The 23,294-nt window shown below is 48.5% G+C and overlaps 2 protein-coding genes across 5 annotated transcripts in view; both read left to right on the top strand.

The window, feature by feature from the left end:
- LOC149367496 (uncharacterized) overlaps window positions 1-23,294 on the top strand; it is a 200,006-nt gene that overhangs the window by 71,385 nt on the left and 105,327 nt on the right. Inside the window, exon 6 of one of the 4 annotated variants that reach the window (XM_089555833.1) lies at window positions 19,706-20,167. The exons of 1 other annotated variant lie outside the window; for it this stretch is intronic. Coding sequence is in view for 1 of the 3 variants with exons in the window: in XM_089555822.1 (XP_089411948.1) it covers window positions 13,460-13,999 (540 nt within the window). In the remaining 2 variants the exon portion in view is untranslated. Of the gene's footprint in view, window positions 1-13,459; window positions 14,065-19,705; window positions 20,168-23,294 lie in introns of those variants that run through there. 2 more of the 4 variants (XM_089555822.1, XM_089555828.1) reach the window with 2 other exon arrangements.
- LOC149367498 (DNA-directed primase/polymerase protein-like) lies at window positions 14,201-16,065 on the top strand. The gene has a single exon (XM_089555817.1). It carries the CDS (start codon window positions 14,335-14,337, stop codon window positions 15,727-15,729), a length of 1,395 nt encoding a protein of 464 aa, XP_089411943.1. The 5' UTR covers window positions 14,201-14,334; the 3' UTR covers window positions 15,730-16,065.

The following is a 23,294-nucleotide window of genomic DNA, read 5'->3' as shown; positions in this document are numbered from 1 at the left end:
AAGGTCGCGAACTGTTTTGCCCACGCCGGCTTTTCCCGCGCCGTCGTCAGCGGCCCTGACGATGACCAGCCTGAGGATGACCAACCTGAGGATGACCGGACTTGCAGTGATCTTTACGAGGCCGTTTATGAACTTTCTGGCCAAGAGGTAGAAGGAGACTTTGTGACATTCGCGTTTGCTGATGCTGCTGCTCCCGTGGTTGCCCCAGCGACGGATGCGGATATAATTGAAACTCTTGGTGGTCCCAATGAGGACGAAGAGTCGGCGGACGAAGAGCCACGTGAAGTGCCGACTATGGTGCAGACACGCAAGTATCTACGCCTCCTGCGAAATAAGGTTGAGTGCACGGGCGGCGACCGCAGCCTCTTGCAATGCTTGGGCAAGTTAGAGCAGGGGTTGCTCGCGCCCGGTATGAACATGAAACAGGCAAAACTCACTGCCTTCTTTTCACTTGAATAAAGTTTTGCTTCACTGAATAGTACATCGTATTTTGACTTTCTCGCAGTTATGGCGCAATTAAATCTCGACTATTTTAGTTTTTTTCGAGCGCTCACTTATATCGAATTATCGCTTATAACGAATTTTTTCGCCGTCCCGCTGACTTCGTTATAACGAGGGATTACTGTATTTTCAATCTCGAAGCCCTCCGGAACGGCACTACCGCTGCAAAGTTCTCCAGAGGTTCCTGAAGGGCTCTTTCTTCTGTGGCTTCCAGTGTTGGCTAGCCATCTTCACTATCCGCATCCGCCTCTGGACGAGCTGCTGTGGACGCGGCTGCTCCTAGGCCTACTTTTTGATGACCTGCTTTGGCATAGCATTCCAGGATTTGGACAGCCTCTCTCTAGTCATCATCAGCCTGACTGCGCCCACTGCAGGGCCTCTCCCACGTCTCTCTCCCATTAACCCTGGCCTTCACCACCTTATTCCCGCAGACTTCTTAATCTCATCCGCCCATCTAATTTTCTGCCGCCCCCTGCTACACTTGCCTTCTCTTGGAATCCACTCCGTTGCCCTTAGGGACCAGCGGTTATCTTGCCTTCGCATTACATGCCCTGCCCAAGCCCACTTCTTCCTCTTGACTTGGACTAGAATGTCATTAACTCGCGTTCGTTCCCTCACCCACTCTGCCCTCCTCCGATCTCTTAACGTTACACCAATCATCTTCCTTTCCATAGCTCGCTGCGTTGTTCTTAACTTAAGCTGAACCCTCTTTGTTAGCCTCCACGTTTCTGCCCCATAGGTGAGTACCGGTAGGATACAGCTGTTGTATACTTTTCTCTCGAGGGATATTGGTAAGCTACCATTCATGATCTGAGAGAACCTGCCATATGCGCTCCACCCCATTCTTATTCTAGTTATTTCCCTCTCATGATCTGCATCAGCTGTCACTACCTGCCCTAAATAGACATAGTCTCTTACTACTTCCAGCACCTCGCTACCAATGGCGAACTGCTGTTCCCTTGCTAGGCTGTTGAACATTACTTTGGTTTTCTGCATGTTAATTCTTAGCCCCACCGTTCTACTCTGCCTGTCTAGCTGATTGATCATGCTTTGCAGTTCTTGTCCTGAGTGGCTTAGCAAGGCAATGTCATCAGTGAATCACAAATTACCCAGGTATTCTCCATTAACTCTTATCCCCAACTGTTCCCATTCCAGTCCTCGGAATAGCTCCTGTAAGCAGGCAGTGAAGAGCATTGGCGAGATCGTGTCTCCCTGCCTGACACCTTTCCGTATTGGAATTTTATTGCTGACTTTACGGAGAACTATGGTAGCTGTGCAGTCATTATAAATCATCATCGTCAGGAGCAGCCTGACTACACCCACTGCAGGGCAAAGGCCTCTCCCATGTCTCCCCTATTGACCCTGTCCTTCGCCAGTTGCGGCCACTGTATCCCCGCAAACTTCTTAATCTCATCCGCCCACCTAGCTTTCTGGCGTCCCCTGCTACCCTGATTCCGCAATGGCTGCATGACTGCTGAGGTTTCCACTGAGTCGAATGCTTTCTTGTAATCAATGAATGCTATATATAGGAGCTGGTTATATTCTGCGCATTTCTCTATCACCTGATTGATAGCGTGAATATGGCCTATTGTTGGCTATTCTTTACTACCCAACGATAGACCTTACTACTTTATAGGCTGCTTCAACTATCTTATCCATATTGCTAATCACATTGTCCTCTTTGTCTCCTAACACATATGTCTGGTTTTTACCTGTGCCTAGTTTTCTCTTTTATGCTGTCTCCATTCTTTAGAGCATGTGAGTTAAAACCTAATGCCTTCGTTTAGAGCGGCAAATGATGCCAAAGAATGCGGCGCCAATGCTGTACTTGGGCCGAAGCAGCCATGCAGTGCACCGCCATGTTTGTTTACGAGCGAAAGATAAATCTCCGCAATGCCAAGAGAGGTTCTGTAAAGCGTTCTCGGCCCGGTAATGGGCACGCAAGTGGAAGGGTTGGTTGTGACGATATGCTATAACTCTCTGTTGTCGCACTGAGTAAACAAGCGTGGGTACAATCTTTACAAAAGAAAACAGGTTGTTTAATAGAACTAATGTGCAGATTGCGATGTCATGAAAACAAGCACTAGCTGTTCGTACGCAGCGATGTAAACAACAGTATGAGTGCAGTCGTCCTCATCGGCGCACTCCTGGGGAACTGTCATGCTGACGCGGTTAATGTTCATTGGCGTAATATTACCTTCAAGCACTCCCTGAGACTGAACACGAGGAGCTATTTGCTAAACAAACAGCAGGAAGAAGCGAGCAGCAGGTGTCGAAATGAACATCCACAGAGCCGAAAGCAGTCGCACAGCTGTGGGGAGGGCGAAGCGACGCCTATTGGTCGGTTTCGGCTGAGTTCGCATTTCGAAGTCATTCTGCATTTCGAAGGAATGTCTCCGTGGAGCTCCGTCGACTCGAATGTCATCTGAACTAAATGCCATTGAAACACTTCATGAAGCAGCCTAAGTTCGGCAGTCAAGTCGAATGACATTCGGTTGGAAGGCATTCGAAACTCCCATGTAGCTGGGGTACTAAGTGCAGTCTTGTAATTTTTATATTCAGTAATCGCTTTGGTAATTCCTTGGTTTTTTAGGAAAATTTAAAATCTGAAGAAAAAGGCAGATGGGCGCTTATTTGAGCAAGGACATACGCTCAGTATTCTATGGTAGATCGCGTAGGATACTAAATTTCGATGTAGTGTTGTATGCTGCACACTTTTTCTAGGTCAAAGAACACTGCGATGCACTACTGTTTATAGGTGTACATAAGTACTTGCCGTAGTGTCTGTTGGAGGCGGGTGAGGTGATCCGTTGCTGCACGCCCCTTCCTAAATCCACACTAGTGTACGTCACTGAGCCCACATGACTTGAGGACTGGTACTGGTGGTACTTTCAGGTGATTCTACTGGACAACTTGTGCAGTCGGCCTATAGCTACAGGCGGAAGTTGCCTATTTTTGCCCGTTTTAGAAAAGAGAGAGCTTTTTTTCATGCCTCAGGCATTTTACCCATGTGTCCCGTACCTTATTGAAGGGTTGAAAGAAGTGCACAAGCATGTAGCATAGTGAATTCTGTCAGGATTCAGAATTAACCACCACTGAATTCTGTTTCCACCACTGTTAATTTTATAGAGGGTGAGAGGGCTGCTTATGCTTTGTTAGTGTGTTCTCCTGAAGGCAGTTTTTGTTTTTTTGGCCTTGTTTTTGTATTTTGAAGTATGTGTTTGTCTAGTGTGAGGCAGCGCCGAAATGTTCACCATGAATGTTCTTTGTAGTAAGACGATGTTGGATCAGTTGTTTCATAGAATGAGCGAATATAAAACTGCACGAAGAAGACAGGGCACAAAGAGAACACAAACATGCACACACAAAGCGCAGTGTGTAGTGTTGTTTAGGTACTGGTTGTCTACAGAACAGGGATTGTCTAAGGGGTGGGGTTAGACAATCCCTGGAATGGAATTTGGAATTCCGTTCCAGGAATTTGCCATGGAATTTGCAAGATTCTTCCCACATTTTCTTAGGCATAACTGAACCATTTATTCATGGTACGCATTTTTCCCTAGGAAGCGCTTTCTGTATTGCAATGGGTGTCCCAAGCTTCAGCCCTAGCTCTTTTGAAGTTGGAGAGGTGTTCATGCGTCAGCTGTGTGTACTTTTAAAAACGCTCCACGCTTTGTTATGTTTTTGGCTCTCTACATTGTTCCATCCACTGTGTCATCTATTTCTGTTTAACAAATCCTGAAGACTGCATTGCTGTATTAAGGATAGGTGCCCTCAGCTTTTCGTTAATTGCATCTACACCAAGGGTTTTTGAGAATCCTTCGTCTAGGACAGCGTACAAAACCCAATCAGCTAACCTGGCTTTCCAGCACCGGGTTTTCTTTCTAAACTGGTGGTGATCAAACCTTTGCTCTCGCTTTCTAAGTGACCCAGGTTTTAAATTTTTCTTTTTTTCTTCTTCGTCTTCTTTTTTAACCGTGATATGTTAAAATGTTTGTTTTTTGTTTTGTCGTTGCCTTTGGTATCGTGTAGTCTAGTGGTCGTTCCCTTCGAAATAAACCGATTGGGAAAATGGCGCCTGTTCTATGGTCTTCTTTCTGTGGCTGCGTTTCGCTTGCGCCCGCGTTTTCATCATGGTGGAGAACAGGCTATGTGTGCTATCCAGGCGAGCTTGGGAGAAACTGGAGTGGGCATACCAGGAAGCTAACACTACTCTCATTGGAGTACAGTGGGAATGAATTTCAGCAGCAGCCACATGCGCCCAGGGCTTTGTGTGCTTATGTCCAGTTTTTTCTCTTTGGAAAATGCATTCACCTCTGGTGCACTCGCTCGCTCGGTTATCCCGAGGCTGACTGCAATGCTCAGTGCAGGAAGGGGCCGTAAGAAGACCTCGAGGGAATCTCAATGACTGTCCCACCATCCTTCGTGACGTTTTGTAGCTGAAGCCTTGCACACGTGTTTTGGCGTTTGATTTCACCTTTGATGTGGACAAGTTCTTGCGTGTGACAAATGCACTAGAAATCGCACAGAACAGCCCATGAGGCAACAAAAAGAAGTTACCTTCCTTATCTACAGGCAACGCACAAAGCACATGGTCCTTCATAAAAGACACGATACAGCACCTTCTGTCGCAGGGCGTTTCTCGGGGAGGGCCTGACGAGGCTTCTGTAGTTGAAGCTGCCGCAAGTGCTGTGTGGTTCGGTCACGCATCACTGAAAACTCTCGAAGCTGCCTCCTGGCCATTGACGAGTCCCCGGCAGTGCTCAGCTGTATAGCAAGGAGTCTTCTGCTTAGACGAGCTAAATGAAGCCATGTCGTGTTGGTGTCGTTTAAAAGATCCCGACCTCTTGTGGCAGTTTCTACATCGGTGAGACGGGACGATGCATCAACGATAGACTGCGCGAACATGCAAAAGATATAGAGAACAAGTCTCGCAGAAACCATCTTGCTGTGCACTGTGCTGAGTGTCAAGATTGTGAAGCGCACCTCAATCGGACCACTATCATCGCCCGTTATAAAGATGAGACCACAAGGCTCATTTCGGAGGCTTGCCATATCAGAAAGCTCAGTAACACCTGCATCAGCAGCCCATCGATAAATCTACTATCAAAGGAACTTGGGTATCTTAATCAGTGACGTGCCTTTTTTTAGTCTAGTTGTGTGGTTGTGCGGTATCTTTCTCTCATGCTTATTTTGTGTTTTTACTCGTGCCATTTCATTTATATGCTGCCTCACCTGTAGCAATAAACCATTTGGTTGTTAGTCAGCGCTGGTGTTTCGTCCTTCTCTTGTGTCTCGTCTTTGATTGCGCTGTTTTTCCAATTTGTAAATGAAGCCATTGAGACTTATGAAACCGACATATTCAGTTTCCATGGTTGGGGGATGGCAGGAATCCTCCAAGCCGTGCGCAAACATCCTTCGGAAGAGACTCTTGTTGCGATGACAGATGGAGAGTGACCGAGCTTTGCAGACTGCTCATGCGATGAAGGGCCACGGTTGATGAAACGTCACGAAGAACACATAGAAAGGGGCCCAGTGTGTTAGAAATGGAATTGACTAACGTGCGTTTGGGCTTGTGACATTAATGACAAGCCCAGATGACAAGGGAGATGCCTGAATGAGAGGCTCAGAGAGCACAACAACAACGTCAAGAATACCTCCCGACACCTGGGCACACACTGCCATGACTGCAAACCGTGCAAGAAACACGGCCCTCTCTTTGAGCAGACCACTGTTCTGCGCAGGTGTGGGGGAAAAAAACCACAAGGGAGATTATTGAAGCTAGTGAAATCTATGAACTCAGAGATAATTGTGTCAGCATTCCTTGTGTGCAGTCAAGTACAAAGGAGCGTCAATTCTTAGACATAACGCCCCGGTAATGGCTGTTGCAAAGGTTGCCCAAGTAAGTGTTTACCCGCTCTGGTTACTGTTTTTTTTTGTTTATGATGTGGCCTGGTTCTTCACACGACGGCCATTCACCACTATCAAGGGGTAGCCAGGCGTACCACCGCGAGGTTTGTTTTGACGTTTCTACTTTTTCTGCGAGTGCCAGTGATGCAGTGTATGAATGTGGGCACATCGCATGCAGATGAATCAGTTGAAGAAAAACGGCGCTTTGTGGTGTGTGTCCTTTCTGTCTCTGTTCGTTTCGTTCTCGTGCGCTCAGAAATGTTGAGATGTGTAACCAACTAGCCTGTCAGTTCGTGCTGGGCTTGTTGGTTTGACATGTGTCTTCGATTCTTGTGTCCTCGTCCCTTAATTGCTGTATGGTACCATCATGACAAACCAGTAAGCCCTAATTGCCATGTTAGTCACTTCCTTTGTTTAATAGGGCCATCACGGAGTGCAAACCTCGTGACATCATCATAACCTGGGAGGTGGAAGTTAAATTAATGATTGCTCATGAGAGGTTGTTCACAAAAAGCAGCCTGTTTCTCTCACGAGCGCAGCACCTGTTACTCCCAGCTTCACCGGGACAGATAACAGCTTTTTCACCAGTGACCGCTCTAGTGGCAGCGCACTAAAAACATGCTCACCTGAAAAAGATTGAATGATCACACGCTACGAATCTGCGATAGCAGGGTCTTCCACTTTTCTAAACGCAGTCACGAACATGACTGAGAGCAGCCTGCGGCGTTGATGCAATCAGCCAAACCGGTCTGCTTTATCCTTCTCCCTGCACTGGGTGGTCACTACAGTTGCTGAATCGGTTCCGTTTTTCGAGCATTCAAGTTGCGAGGGAAAGCCGCAATTCTTGAATGCAGGAGGCAGGCTTGTTGCAGTGGTTAGTGAGTGTAGGCTCAGTCCCATTGTTTTTTCCTACTGAACTTACTTTCTTTGACCCAGAATACCATCATCATCATTGGCCTGACTACGCTCACTGCAGGGCAAAGGCCTCTCCCATGTCTCCCCTATTGACCCTGTCCTTCGCCAGTTGCGGCCACCGTATCCCCGCAAATTTCTTAATCTCATCCGCCCACCTAACTTTCTGCTGTACCCTGCTACGCTTGCCTTCTCTTGGAATCCACTCTGTTACCCTTAAGGACCAGCGGTTATCCTGCCTTCGCCTTACATGCCCTGCCCAAGCCCACTCCTTCCTCTTGATTTCAACTAGGATGTCATTAACCCGCGTTTGTTCCCTCACCCACTCTGCCCACTTCCGACCTCTTAACGTTACACCTATCATTTTCCTTTCCATAGCGGCCGCTGCGGTGGCTCAGTGGTTATGGTGCTCGGCTGTTGACCCGAAAGACGCGGGTTCGATCCCAGCCGCGGCGGTCGAATTTCTTTGGAGGAGAAATTCTAGAGGCCCGTGTGCTGTGCGATGTCAGTGCACGTTAAAGAACCCCAGGTGGTCGAAATTTCCGGAGCCCTCCACTACGGCGTCTCTCATAGCCTTAGTCGCTTTGGGACGTTAAACCCCAATAAACCAAACCAACCTTTCCATAGCTCACTGCATTGTCCTCAACTTAAAGGGACCATGAAAAGAATTAAAAGCCGCTTGTAAATGTTAGAAGTGATGCTCAGAAGCATTGACACCAAGTATGAGTCTTCGGAACTGAGCCGGCAATTTATTATGAATTTTTAAAAATCGTGTTTTTTAAAATTCGCGGGCCGCTTGGTGTCTTCGTAGGGAGCAATTCTGAAACCAAAATCGGGAAAACAGACGTCACTAGTCCCATGACGTCGGCAGGCCACCACACGCTGTCATTCGCTAGAGCCGCGGCAGCTTCGACGTCACGGGCACACTTCCGGTAGCGGTGAAAATCGTCTGCTCGAGCTGCCGCGCGACCCCCTCGGGCAAGCGCGAGCGAGGGCATTGCCTTCGCGCATATGGTTTTAATTTACCTCTGCCGCCTCTTTCTGTCGCGAGTTCGGGAGCCACTCGCAATGCCTTTTTCGACCGCCCAAGATGAATACGCCTTGCTGTGTCGTCGGCTGCAAACCCAGTGACTGGCGAGGTGTTGAACTCAGAGACGTGCGTGAGCGAGCAGCCTGGATGGAGCGCATCGGACTGCCAGTGTCGCACGCCCGCCGAAGACTCCGCGTTTGCGGTCGACACTTCACACCTGACGCTTACTGCTGTAACCCAGCGCTCGTTCGACAGACAGGCATGAATGTCAAGCACCTGAAGCTTCGACCGAAGTCGCTGCCGACACTGTTTCTTCCCGCCGGGAAGATGAGTTTCCAGCTTACAGCGATCGGTATGAACGTTTACACGATATGATCTGCGATGGAAGACAATTTTATCTACGAGAACTTAAAAAAAGGTGCCGCATTTACTTAGGGCACAGGACGAATTCGAAGCGTTAGCTGTCGCGGAGGGCCTTGGCCTGACGGCTACGTACTGCTGCGGTTCACATTCGGCTGCTGCTTCGACATGCAGACTCGGTCCCGACCTTCTTTCACTCTCCCGTCCGTTTTACGACCGTAGTACCGTATGTTCCTTGTGTTCTAAGTCGGGCGGCGCGATTTTGCGATCCCGCAGCCGGGTGTCCAACATCATTCGACAGCTAGGCTCAGTATATGCACGGTGTTTCACGCCAAGACTTCGCAGCATCGGTGTGACGGCCGAACCAGCGCACAAAAAAAATAAAACATTGTGTGAGCCCGGAACAGGTCCGGGTCCATTCTGCCAACTAGCAAAGAAACCCGACGAGCGCCGCAATCCAAGAAAGCGCCGAGACCGGAGAGACGCTGCCGACGCATGCTGCTCCTCGGGAGTGCGACAACCGGAAGTTGTAAACCGAACGTCACCGAATGACGTTTTCATGGGCGGAGCCCAGTCCCGGAGCTGTTTTCTTTATTTTTTCTTGGTGCCCCGCGCGTACGAGTTGAGGGGGGAGAGGAGGAGGGTGATTTTTAATCGCCTATAACTTCGTTGTTATTGATGCTAGCTCAAAAATTCTTGCGCTGGAGTGACGAGTGATGGATTGCCTATCTTTACATAATCTCAATTAATTTGTTTCATAGTCCCTTTAAGCTGAACCCTCTTTGTTAGCCTGCACGTTTCTGCCCCGTAGGTGAGTACCGGTAGGATACAGCTGTTGTATACCTTTCCCTGGAGGGATATTGGCAAACTGCCTTTCATGATCTGAGATAACCTGCCATACGCGCTCCACCCCATTCTTATTCTTCTAGTTATTTCCTTCTCATGATCTGCATCAGCTGTCACTACCTGCCCTAAGTAGACATATTCTCTTACTACTTCCAACACCTGGCGACCAACTGACTGCTGTTCCCTTGCTAATCTGTGGAATATTACTTTGGTTTTTTGCATGTTGATTTTTAGCCCCACCGTTCTGCTCTGCCTGTCTAACTGATTCATCATGCTTTGCAGTTCTTGTCCTGAGTGACTTAGCAAGGCAATGTCATCAGCGAATCGCAAACTACTCAGGTGTTCACTATTAACTCTTATCCCCAGCTCTTCCCATTTCAGGCCCCGGAATACCTCCTGTAAGCAGGCAGTGAATAGCATTGGCGAGAGCGTGTCTCCCTGCCTGACACTTTTCCGTATTGGAATTTTATTTCTGACTGTATGGAGAACTATGGTAGCTGTGCAGTCGTTATAGATATCTTCCAGTATTTTCACATAACACTCTTCCACACCCTGATTCCTCAATGCCTGCATGACTGCTGGGGTTTCCAGTGAGTCAAGTGCTTTCTTGTAATCAATGAACGCTATATATAGGGGTTGGTTATATTCTGCGCATTTCTCTATCACCTGATTGACAGTGTGAATGTGGTCTATTGTCGAATATCCTTTACGGAAGCCTGCATGATCATTTGGTTGATTGAAGTCTAAGGTTGTCCTAACTCTATTAGTGATTACCTTTGTAGATACCTTGTAGGCGACAGCCTATACACTAACTCTAGCGTGGACTCCACAGTACTACGACTTCTGCAAAAAGGGCCATAATGATGTCACATTAAAAGAGCAGTGACACGTCATTCAATATCCAAAAGCAGTTCGCAGTCGTATTTGGCAAGGTGGTGGTAGCTGCCGATGACAAAGCTCATAACATGGAACTATGTGGCCAAGCTATTTTTCAGCCTAGCAACGGGGATTCTTTGATTGTCGTCACGTCTACCATTATGGGAACGTTGGACGTGCACGGGCTGCAATGCGCTGTGCAAAGGGTGGGATTTTCACGCATTTACTTGTTCTGCGGCTGACATCCCAGCTCGGCCCCCCTTCGGGAGCCCCTGGTAAAGTTCCCCAAGCGGGCTTTTCCGCGTATCATAGCGCTTGCTATGACGAAGAGCTCTGAAGGCGATACACGTGCAGTGCATGTGGACGGAAAGTATGAAACAGATTGTGGAAGGATGAAGCAAAAAAAAAAAATTAGGCAGTGGCTTAGCTTTGGTTAGGCCTGGATATGCAAGCGAAAAGCTTCAGTTGTGCTTGGTTTGACGTCATGGCTGTCGCAGTTGGCGCACTATGCACTGGGAGCACCACGATAACGGGGGAGGCGTTCGGCCATCCACACACTGCCTGTACGGAGGCGGAGGAGGAGACGGTGCTGTCTTAGAAGGTTGCTTTAGAGACATGTACTGTGGTGTCCATTCCTCTCAGGTGTACACCGAGATATGAGAGAGACAGGCGTCGTTTCCTTTCCTTAAAACCCATTTTCTTTTCATTTTCCTTCCCTTATGGCGCGGTTCAGGTGTCCACCGAGATATGAGAGTTTCCTGGCCAACTGTTTGTGCACTGTGCCGCGTGTGACGTGACTCGGTTTCGCGCATGCCCAGCTGTGGCAAATCTTGGCTCCGACGGCTCACGCGAAGCGCAGCTACGGTGCGGGTAGTGAAGCTCTCCGCTTCAAAAAATGCGCGTTCTCCCTTAGTGGTTGCTCAAAGTGGATGTGATGTTGTTTTGATCAACTTCGGTAGCATCCAGTGGCACAACCTGCAGATTTTAACTCTGTCTTTAGATAACTTGCAGTTGTATGGTTTTGTGAGTCAGATTTGTGAAGTTGGCGGTAGTCAGTGGCTGCGAATTATTTAGACCCTATTGAATATATCTTTCTCCCATCCAAATGCAAACTGACAACATTAAATTCATATTCAAAATTTAGAATCTTGGCACACTCCTAGTGAACTAAAGGGGCTTTGTGAAGTGCACCCAAGTACCAGATTGCACACTGTATGTTAACCAAGTGGGATTCCCCCACAAGTTTTCTTCAGGGCTCCAGCTCAAGTAGAGAAGCTCTCTGCGACTATATCACATGAAGTCTAGACTGCTTAACACTCAATTTTTATTCTTCATAGATATGGGTTAGCAGACATAGCTACGTATGTCATGGTTTCCTCAGTGCCTACTTTAACATAGATTGGCAGTTCCTACTTTAACATAGATTGGCAGTTTTTGGCCCCCCATGCATTTGGGATCGTCATGAGAGAAGTGATGGTGGTCGACACATTAGAAGAAAGGGTGAAGAGGTACTGCAACAGGAAATGCTAGGTTGGGCAACCAATCTCAAATCGCAGACCAATCTCGCTTTATGAGCGCCAGTTGCTGGCATCCTTGGAATCTGAAATCCATAAAAATATAACAACATTACGAGCCGTTGCAAATTTGCAGATTGACATGTCATCTCGCTGCACCCGCCACCATGAGCATTGGCACGTTCCGCGACCACGTACTAACTGCGGCCTCCAGATGCTTCGAAACAGGCTGCCTAGTATACTAAACAAATATACGCTAACGGAAGAGCAGCTGCAAGTTCTAAGCATGAAAAAATTTATTCGACATTATTAACTAACCCGTACTGTACGATTTGATTGTATTTTTAACTAATGTACTGATTCAGAGTTTCTGCACTTATCTTGGTCTGTATATGTATTTTTTCCAATATGAAATGATTGTTCCTTGTTATTCTTCCCATCATATATGTTTCCTGTACTTCCGAACTGTCGTGCTTGCTGCCATGTTGTCCGGGGAGACGGGGCCAGTCAAGCTGCCCTTGACACAGCTTTCATCCCGTCACCCTCGCCACACCTCGCACATGCCTTGTACTTGTTGTGGGAAATAAACTGAAACTGAAACGTGGGTTGGGTTTGTTTTATGAATATGCTGTAAAAGGTCAGTTCAAAAGTATTGCAAGTATTGATCAAAAATGATTGCTGTGGAGACGTACAAGCCTGAAAGTAGGCTTGTACCAGTTTGTAGGTTAAGCTTCAAAAAGTATGTGCGGTTTTATTCGGTTGTGCCATCCAGCTGAGAATAGTATGCAGGCTTTGGTGAAGAGCTGGTGTTTCAAAGTAGGCCACGCACAGAGCTGAGGTTAAGCACACTCACATTCTCTAGGGTGTGTGATTGTGATCGTCTGAGTCAAATATTTCAGCGTGCAAAGCATACCAGTCATAGGCGTGCACACAGGGAAGGGGGGGCGGAGATGGGAGTGGCCCCCTAATAGGCATAGGAAGGGGGCGCATATTTTGTCCCATATTTGTCACCCCCCCCCCCCCCCCCCCTTTTATGGAGGCCCGTCCGCCTGTGATACCAATTAAAATGAATTGCAGAATAGCTTGGGAACTCTTGTTCACATGTTGGTTAATGGTTGCCATGCAGCAAGAATGATATTTAGTTTCAGTGATGCTGCCATTTGTAGTCTGCATCACCCTTGTGTAGAGCGCTTGACCAGTTCACTTCCTTGCATTAATATCGGCAACTTGTTGTAGCTTATAGTGTTGAGAGGAAATGTTTGTGCTCCACACAGCCAGACAAGCTGAGCACACAGACCTGCAAGCAAGGTGGGCTGAGCACTTTTGCTTTGAAACCGTGGTTGGCTTTGAAACTTTACTTTTTATTGCCTGGTGCACACTGCTCAAGAAGGTTGATGCAGACTGCACTTGGTTAAGCAGAGTCCTGAAAGAAGAGTTTGAAAATGTTGTTCTGTGTTTATGTTGGTGCTGCCTCTCTGCTCTTCACGCAACTTTGTCACCCTTCTTGTTGCAGCATCACTCGTCGCAGGTGTTGGCACCTCCCAGGCATTCTATGAACAGAAATCTTTTTGTCATCTGGCGCAAGGCTGCACCAGTCAGCGAAATTGACGTCCCCGACCAGTGCTCGGTTGTCCCCAGTAAAGGGCTGGAGCCGTTTGAGCGACTCTCATTTGTGCGGCTGAAGGAAGACTTGGACAGCCAGGATTCCACTGCAGGTGCAGACAGAGTCGGTGAGGATGAGTGCTCCGGGCAGGAAGGGAGTCAGAGCAGCAGTGGCCCGGCTCTGGAGCAGCCGGCACAAGTGCCTGATCCAGCCTGTTGTGTAGACCACAAATTCCCGGTTGCTCATTTTTCTCCGCAGACTGGCAGCAATGACTGTTCTCTGACACTGGGCTTTGCAGCACGTGATAGCGGCCGGGAATTTTCAGTGCATCAAGCCTTCCATTGTTTGGGTGACAGGGAGACACCAGGACAGAAGGCAGCTGTGAGTGAAGCAAGCGAACACTGTGACGAGGAAGACGGCCCTGTTTTATCAAAAGAGCAGGAAGATTGAAAGTGCACGGGCATACTCAAGTGGGACAGGTTGGTGGGCAAGCTCAGATTAAAAAGGGCTTTGCATGATCGGAAAGGTAATCGCGAGCTAGCATTCCTTCACACAGTGGATCCTCTGTATCATCTGTTGAACTGGGGCAGGATGTAGTTCCTTGTGGTTCTAAGTAGGTCTGGCTTAGAGCAGCTATATTGGCGCATGAACCTAAGACGCAAATTTTGTTTGGGTTTTTAATGTTACTGGTACAGTGATTTAGAAACGGGTCTTTTTTTTGCTACGTGTGTGGAAGAGGAGACCCACAGAGTGCCGACAGTGTGCGGCCGGACGCCATTCGAGGAATGTGTGTTGACGAGAACGCACTCGAAGGGCCCTCAACACCAAAGACCAAGCTGAGGCGTTCCTTCTACAGCAAGAGCCACAAGCGTAGTCCTCTGATCGAGCATGTTGAGCAGGCGTCAAATAGGCTCTGCGACGAGCCTGTCAAGGTCAACTTCCGCAGCAGCCTACTTGGCCCAACAGTCGCCTGGAGGACGTTCCGGGCCCAAGCAGAAGCACTGACCTTCGCTCACACTTTGGACGACGACGTGCGGGTCTTCTCGTACGAGCTCCCACAGAGCGACGTCCCCGGGAAGCGCGCCTACTTGGTCACTCACCCTGTCCACCTCTACAAGGTTCTGCAGATGCGGAAGCCCTCGGATCGTTGTATGTACGAGGTGATTGCCGAGGACGCCCCCTGCAAGCTCTACTTCGACCTCGAGTTCGAGAGGAGGCATAACCCGGGCCGAGATGGCGTCGCCATGGTCGAGGAGCTGGTGGCCGTCGCCTGCCGCGAGTGGGAAGAGCTTTTCGGGGACCCCTGCAGCGCGGACGACGTCCTCTGGCTCGACTCGAGCACCGCCAAGAAGTTCAGCTGCCACCTGATCTTCCAGAGGACGCGCATGTTTCGGGACAACCGCGAAGCGGGTGCCTTCGTCCGCCTGCTGTGCGAGAAAATGAGGAATTCGGCGTCGCTCAAGAAGCTGCCCTCCTCCGCGTTGGCCGCCTCCCGGGCTGCGCGGACCAACCCGCTGGTGCGGAACAAGAGCGGCAGCGAGGTGCTGTTCTGCGACGAGGGCGTCTACACTCGGAACCGGAACTTCCGCCTGTTCCAGTGCACCAAGCTGGGCAAGGACACGCCTCTCGTGTTGTCCGAAAACGATCGCTACGTTCGTTCTCTGGGGAAACCGCGGGACGATAAAGACATCTTCCTGGACAGCCTCATCACCTGGCCTCCCGAGTCTGGCGTTGGACGTGGCCTTCTCCAGCTTTCCAGCGGCAGCGACTACGCCAAAGTGAAACAGATCGGCGACGGGAGGTTTGCGGCGTCAGCCAAGCCAGACGGTGTGAAGTCGTTGAGCTCGCCATACCCGGAAATCGACGCGTTCATACGAAGCATCATCGCTCCGCGTGGCACTGTCCGCCAGGTGTCGCACTTTTTTGACACCGACACCCTGGTGTACGATGTGCTCGGTTACCGCTACTGCGAGAACATCGGCCGTGAGCACCGCAGCAACGGCATCATGTACGTGGTGGACGTGAACGTGGGCACCTTTTACCAGAAGTGCTACGACCCCGACTGCCGCGCAGTTTCATTTCGCTCCGCCCCGCGTCCCGTGCCGCCCGAGTGCCTGCCGTCCTTTTGGCTGGAACAGATACCGGACGAGATGCTCACTGGTGGTGACGCGAAGGTTTAGGCTTTGCTGGCAGTGTTCCTGTACATCTTTGGTGGTGCACTCCTGCACGTGCATTGTGCTAATTGTTTGGGGCTCGTATTTCGCTGCAGCTGCCATACGCGAAGATTTGACGTTGTGATGCGTAGAATTAGGCAGCTCTAGGGTCAGTTGTGTACATCTGCTGTTAACATGCACCGGTGTTTCCGTCCCCACCGCTTTGTTAATGCCCGGTGAACTAGCCCCGCCAGCGTTTAAGACTGTTGGCTAGCGCTGAAGGTGCGAGATGAGGATTGTATTCTTATAGTCGCTGTTTGACGCAGATATTGTGCTCCGGCAAATAAAACGTGCCTAGGCCGATGATCTGTCCCCTTCCCTGGAGGCCACGCACGGCAGCCCAGTCGCGCTGGTCTCGTGCAGAGGCTTCACACGCACGCTGTCACGGGTGATTTTGCTGCCAAATGTGAAGGCACTGCGTTTTCAGGCAGCGTAATTGCGGGCATGGCTTGCATCGTGGAATTTTTTTTCCCTCCTTGATTTGCATTACGAGCAGAGGGCGGATGCCAGAGCTTCGTCTGCTGTGCTGCACGGTCCGCTGATGTCGTTTGAGAACTGCCTTCCACGTAGAGATGTTTTGGCTGTCTAGTGAGCTTCTGTGCACGTCACTCGCTGCGTTGCGCTCAACGGCGCAAACACGACACTGAAAGGTGCACTGAAGAGGAATCTGAACTCGTCCTTTTACCGTGGGAACTCGGCCTACACGTTCCAAAGCATCCTTAGAAAGTTCGCGTCATTCTGCTGTGCGGGCGATTTCTCTAATTTCAGTTGGATTAAAGGGACAATGAGGAGAAATTGAAGTTGACTTGCATCGACAGAATACCAGCTCCTGATTACAAAAACGCCATTCATACTGACAACAAAGCTCCTGTAACATAGAAAAGAGCAAGAACCAAAATACAGGTATCGCCGCCACAGGCCAAACTCGCAAGTACAAGCTTCATGGCGTCATAGCACAAAACAGTGTTGCTAGAACCAATAGTTCTAGCAACACTAGGACACGAGAAGCTACGAATCACTGAAGCGCAGCAAATGCATGCGCAAATCTCCTTGACGTCGCCAGATGGCGCCACGTACCCGATAGCTACGCGCGCTCCTGCAGCGCCGGGACCAATCAGCGCTTACTCTCAGCGGTATGGGGGCTCCCGGTATTCCGCTAACGGTAACAAGGTACACGTACGGTATGCTAAAGGCGTCTATTTGCGAGAACTTCGTTGACGACTTCGAGAACGGGATCCATTGTAACGCTGGCAAAATGCCGGTGCAAATGTAAACGAAGCGACAGCCACAATAGCCGATAGATGCCTTCAACGTGCGGCCGGCGGTAGCTTTCTTTTCGGCTGCTGCTGGGCCGCACTGCTGGCCGCCAGAAATCACGGAGTCTGCGTTACGTCATGTGAATGTCATGTTTCACGTCACTTAGTTCTGTGTCGTCATAGCAGAATCCCAAGTTTGAATCAGAGCGGCGCGAAAAACTTTTTCAACTTCGAATCCAAATTTCTTAGAAATAAATGCATCTTTCGCTGCCGGCCAAGTGGCAACAAAGCCATGAAATGCCGAACTATCGGATTTTGCTATAAAAAAAATATTAATAGTGCTCTCCTCAGTGTCCCTTTAAACGTCCCGGCTCCCGCCTTTTTTTGAACTCGCCGCTGACGGTAGGAGGAGTCAACTAACGCGTGGCAGGCAGTAGCGTGGCGGCTGTGCTTTCACTTTTGTTTTGTTTTCTAGGTTTAAGTGAGTAAATAGATCCAGTCAGCGACAACATAGCTGCAAATTACGCCCATGGAAATTAAAATACGCTTGGACTCTTTGCTTTTGCCGATCGCTACGTATCACTCCGCCGGTGGCTGAGCGGCAAGCCGACACGGGACTGGCTGAAAGGCACTCATCGCGTTGGCTGAGGACTCCTACCGTCAGCAGTGAGTTAAAAAAAAGGCGGGAGCCGGGTTGTTTAATCCTATTTAAGTTAGGGAAATTGGCCGCACAGGATAATTCCTAGTTTCTAAAGATGCTCGGAACGTGTACGTCGTTCCCGCGGGAAAAAAAAGAGTTCAGATTTCTCTTTAGGCGCTTTGCGTACCGTTATCATCATCAACAGCAACCTTTTTTCATTCGAGAAGTGCGCCATGGCGCACAAGTTGAGAAAGGAGGATTGGAATGTAGGAGATAGAAAGTTAAGAGAAGGACTGACTATGCCCACTACGGGGCAAAGTCCTCTCCCATGTGTCTCCCATTAACCAATTGCGCGCCGTAGCGTACCTCAAGAGCACGTTTACACAAGGGCACCATCTGTTCATTCATTCATGTATTGTACCCTTAAAGGCCCTTTTCGGGCATAACAAAAGGGTGGGGGGTTAGAACAGTTTAAATACAATATAAAGAGAATAACAATGTTAACACAGTAAAATACAACACAGTGCAAAAAAACGAATACTGTGTGAAATGTTGAGATGCAGTTCTAATCAATACAAGGTGGCGGTTAGGCTAAAGGAGGCAATAGTAAGAACAAAAATAAATGGTAAAAATCAAAGTATTGGGTTGATTTTTTATTTGCTGTAATGTTAGATTAGTGCGTCTCTAAATTTAGTAGCGTCACGCTTGTTTGCAATGTGATCTGGTAACTGGTTCCAATTTTCTATTGCTGTAGGTAGAAATGATTTACTGAAGGCTGTTGTAGAACCATATAAACGCTGAACACTCAGGGAATTAAAGAGGCGACGCTCAAAGCACAAGTCAAAGCACATGAACGGATTGAGAAAAACTTTGGTCCGTAATTATTGATGACAAGGGTGGGTGCACTGCGAGCCTTTTATTCTTGTCCTTTTCAAAAAGAAAAACTACGCAAATGTTGTTTGTTTTGCTTATTTGGTATGTACATCGCCTTTTGGCATTACAGCAGGGGGGCACTTTTACATTCAAAAAACAAGAAATCATGCACTTAACGTGCGAAAAAAGGCATCATTTGGTAGAACATTGACAATATGTGGCGGCAAAGCATTCCATTCATGAACTTTTCGCAGAAAAAACGAGTAACAGAGTACGTCACCTTCAAAAGGAAATTCATAAAGCTTTAAATTGTGTTCCCTTCGCATTGAGACAGAAAGGCAGCTTCAAATATTTTGTTCCGTCTATACCAGTCTTGGAATAGAAAATGTTATGTAAAAATTTTGATCTCGGGTTTGTTCTTCGAGTTTTAAGTGCTGGCCACTGAAGATTCCTTTTGCTTTCTGAGATACTGAGTGTCCTGGAATAATTTCCAAGTACAAAGCGGACTGCTCTATTTTGAAATGAAGATATTGCGGCTGCAGCGAAGGGTTCCGCGATGGCCTGCGCTGCTTTCAGGGTGAAGACGCCGCACTCGACATGTTGAGTCCCCCAGTACCGTTCGGCTGCACTGTACGCAATGCCGCAGCTGGCCCTTTCGAAGAGAAAACTTCCGCTACAGCGTGGAATTCCGCAAATTCTGTGTTCCGCCAAAACAAAGTGATTGCATAGATAGTATAGGGTAGGGCGGGCTAAAATGAGACGCGGCACAAAATAAGACATGTCGCGCCTAGCGTCATCTAGCGTAAAATCTTGCGTAGAGCAAGTAGGTTTGTTGAGTGGCCACCAGCTGCCGCTAATTGTCCACTTAATGCGTAGTAAAAATGGCGGGAAACTTTTGATGCGCTCTTTCGGAAAAAATTCTGTACTTACTTTCATGGTTACTTTAGTGGAGCACAGTGATGCCAACCCTAGGGATATTTATCCCTATATCTGGGGGTTTTCTCTTCGCTTTGGGGATTTAGCGTCTTTTTTGTGAAATCTAGGCATTTCGAGAGGCCATATAATTGCTACTTTTGGTGGCCTAATGGCAAGCGTATCTGGTTACCTTGCGTTTCGAAAAGAAAAAAAACTGAAAAATGCTATTTACTGCTCCTTAATTTTTGGTGTTCTGCAGGGCCGAGAGAGGGCGACAGCAGGGCTGCTGCACTGTGAGGAAAAACGAAACCATGTGACTTTCAAACTGTTTAACGTGCGTGCCATCTCTGGCACTACGAGTGACTGCTCCTCTACGAAAGCCAAAGTTGTAGTATCTGGATCAACGCGCGCTACGTTTACGCTCACCTACGCCTACGTTTACCTTCTTCTTGCAAACGTGCTGCATGTCAGATGGCAACTTCTGGACCAGGAGACTTTGAGGAAGGTGAGCCATGCAGAAAGAAAGCGAAAGCATACGACCAAAAATATTTGACCAAATGGGAAGCTAATCTAAAGTTCAGAGGGTGGCTGTCAGCCAGTAAAAAAGGGCCCTTGTATTTTTTCTGCAAACCATGCAGATCTGATAGTAAAGGTGGAATATCAGAAATCGACCGCCACCTTGCAAGCTCCAAACACAAGAAAAGCCCTGCGAGCTTACAATCGACCCGCGCGCTGACATCCACTCTGAAGACAAAACTACGCAGGAGACAGGACACAGAAAAGATGCAGACAGGACGAGCGTAGACTAACAACTGATTTATTGAACGAAAAACGACCTTCCTTCACGAGCAACGCATATGCGCAACCAAACTTAACGCCCAAAGCAAAAGTACACAATCTTATCAACCCAAAAAGTCAAGTTCCTTCTGATACAGGTGAATTGATGCCTCGCTAACACATTTTTCCGCACCGTATCTAGCAATTTGCCAGGCTTCAAAAATCTCGCGTGCCTTCCTCTCCTTCGCGCAGCCTGTAATCTTCGTTGCGTTTATTAATGCAGCGCCCCGTCTGCCCTACATATACGGAACCACAGCTGAATGGGATCTCGTAGATAACTCCCATCTTGCAGGCTACAAACTTAGGTCTGTGGTTGACTCCGCACCCTACTTTCTTTTGCAGAAACAATAACCAGCAAAAGAAAGTAGGGTGCGGAATCAACCACAGACCTAAGTTTGTAGCCTGTAAGATGGGAGTTATCTACGAGACCCCATTCAGCTGTGGTTCCGTATATGTAGGGCAGACGGGGCGCTGCATTAATAAACGCCCGCAGGAGCACAATAACTCTTTGAGCCAGCACGGTGGGCAGCATTTAGCAAGGCACTGCCAGTCTTGTAAGATCAATGACAAGAAGAAAAAAGTATTTTGTACGCCGCTTTTCAAGCAAACGAAGATTATAGGCTGCGCGAGGAGAGGAAGGCACGCGAGATTTTTGAAGCCTGGCAAATTGCTAGATACGGTGCGGAAAAATGTGTTAGCGAGGCATCAATTCACCTGTATCAGAAGGAACTTGACTTTTTGGGTTGATAAGATTGTGTACTTTTGCTTTGGGCGTTAAGTTTGGTTGCGCATATGCGTTGCTCGTGAAGGAAGGTCGTTTTTCGTTCAATAAATCAGTTGTTAGTCTACGCTCGTCTTGTCTGCATCTTTTCTGTGTCCTGTCTCCTGCGTAGTGTTATGTCTTGAGAATGCCTTACCAACTAGCCTCTCATCACACACTTCTGACATCCATGCCTTCAATAAGTGGTCAAACTCAAATAGACAAATCTGTCAAAGAGGCTGAAATCACAATTGCCGCGTTTATCATAGAACACAATCTGCCCTTTAATGCCATGGTGCATTTAGTTGATGTTGTCAAGACGTCATGTAACGACTCGCAGATTGCAAAACACTTAAGTTGCGGCCGGACAAAGTGCACTGCCATCATAAAGAATATGCTTGGAGAGGACAGTCGCGAAGAGCTCTCTAAGCTTTTGCGCAAACAGAATTTCTCTCTTCTCGTGGACGAATCTACTGACAAGGCAACGGTGAAGCATCTGTCACTCGTGGCCCGAGTAATGAACGTCGACGGCGGCATAATGGATGCGTTCTGGACTTAGTGCCAGTCAGGGATGTGACTGCCAGCTCTCTGCACACTATCCTGAAGGCAGTGTTTAGTGCTGCGGAAATTCCACACGAGAAAAATTTGATTGGTTTTGCTGCCGACGGAGCGATCGTGATGGGCGCACATCGTTCCGTCGCGTCGTTGCTACGGAGAGAAATTCCAGGCATCTTCAAAATGAAGTGCGTATGCCATTTGTTCCATCTGTGCGCCTCGTACGCATGTAAAACACTGCCAAGAGGAGTTGAGGGCCTGGCACGCGATGTTTTCAGCTACTTTTTCTCGCCGAAGCAGACTTCCAAGAATTCCAGAAGCTTGCAGAGGTTAAACCATACAAACTGTTGCACCTAAGCCAAACAAGGTGGCTGTCTCTCCAAGTTGTGACGCGCTTGCTCGAGCAGACGCCGGCCCTGATTTTGTTTTTCAAGAAAGCAACAAGAACACTTAGGTATTTGGCAATGGAACTGCAGAGGCTACCGCTAAAAGCAGGCCCTTTTAAAACAATATATAAACACACGACTGACGCCTCCTGATTTAATTGCGTTCCAAGAGACTAGAATCAAGCCGACCTTACAAGGGTACGAGGTTTACGAGAGTTAAAATGAAGGTAAAGCGGCCGTCCTAGTCAGCAAAACCATTACCGCCATCAGGCACGGTACCATCGCCGACACCGACATCGAGCACGCGCTTGTTGAAATTATTCCGAAAAAGCGAAAGGGAAGCAGCACGTTCTTACTTAACGTGTACAGCCCGCCGAGACAAAGAAAAGACAAGCTCTTCGAACTGTTCTATGGAGCGCACAAGCTGGCCAAAAAAATGCACTCATCATCGTAGGAGATTTCAACGCCATGGACAGGAGTTGGGGATACCAGAAAAAAGACATCAAGGGAAGAACGTACATTAGTGGAAGTAGCGGAATACTTTGGCTGCAGTCTAATCACAGATCCTGCGACCCCCACGAGAATCGGAAATAGCGTGAGCGCGGACACATGCCCGGACCTCACCTGCGTAAGGAAGAGCAGGGAGTCACAGTGGGAAAACATAATGGAAAATCTAGGCAGCGATCACTTTATCCTCCGGACACGAATAGCATCCGACACCATAAGACGCCAGATTGGACAGGCGAAAATCACTTACTGGAACGTGTTTCGCGGGGCTTGCAACAAATCTGAAGGCGGTATCCAATCACTGGAGGAATGGAGCGGCATGCTGAGGGAAACGCGACAACGATGCACAAAATGTCTAGGAGAACGACAGCAACCCAGGCAGCACAACAACATTGGCCGAACGTCGCGCAAGTGTTGGCAAAACTTGGCACGAACATCGGTCCTACACTGGCATTTGGGCCAAGCGCTACCACTTCACACATTGGCCTTACTTTCATGCCAGTTTTGGGCCAACGCTCGGCCGATCAAGCGGCCAACGCAGTCCCGATGTTCGTTCTGCAGCATGGACCAGCAAAGGTCTCATACTGGCATCCAACTTTCAAACATTGGTAGCCAACTTTCAAACATTGGTAGCCAGCTTTCGAATAATGGTTTCCAGCTTTCGAATATTGGCATCCAGCTTTCGAATAATGGTTTCCAGCTTTCGAATAATGGCATCCAGCTTTCGAACGCTGGCACATGCAATTAACCCACTCGCCAATGACCGGCACTGTGGATGGATGTACATACACACCATTCTACCT

Source organism: Amblyomma mixtum, chromosome 1 (assembly GCF_055824585.1).
Source record: "Amblyomma mixtum isolate Tamu chromosome 1, ASM5582458v1, whole genome shotgun sequence".
NCBI lineage: Eukaryota > Metazoa > Arthropoda > Arachnida > Ixodida > Ixodidae > Amblyomma > Amblyomma mixtum.
The sequence above is the reverse complement of the archived record's forward strand: the minus strand, read 5'-3'. Positions and strand labels throughout refer to the sequence as shown.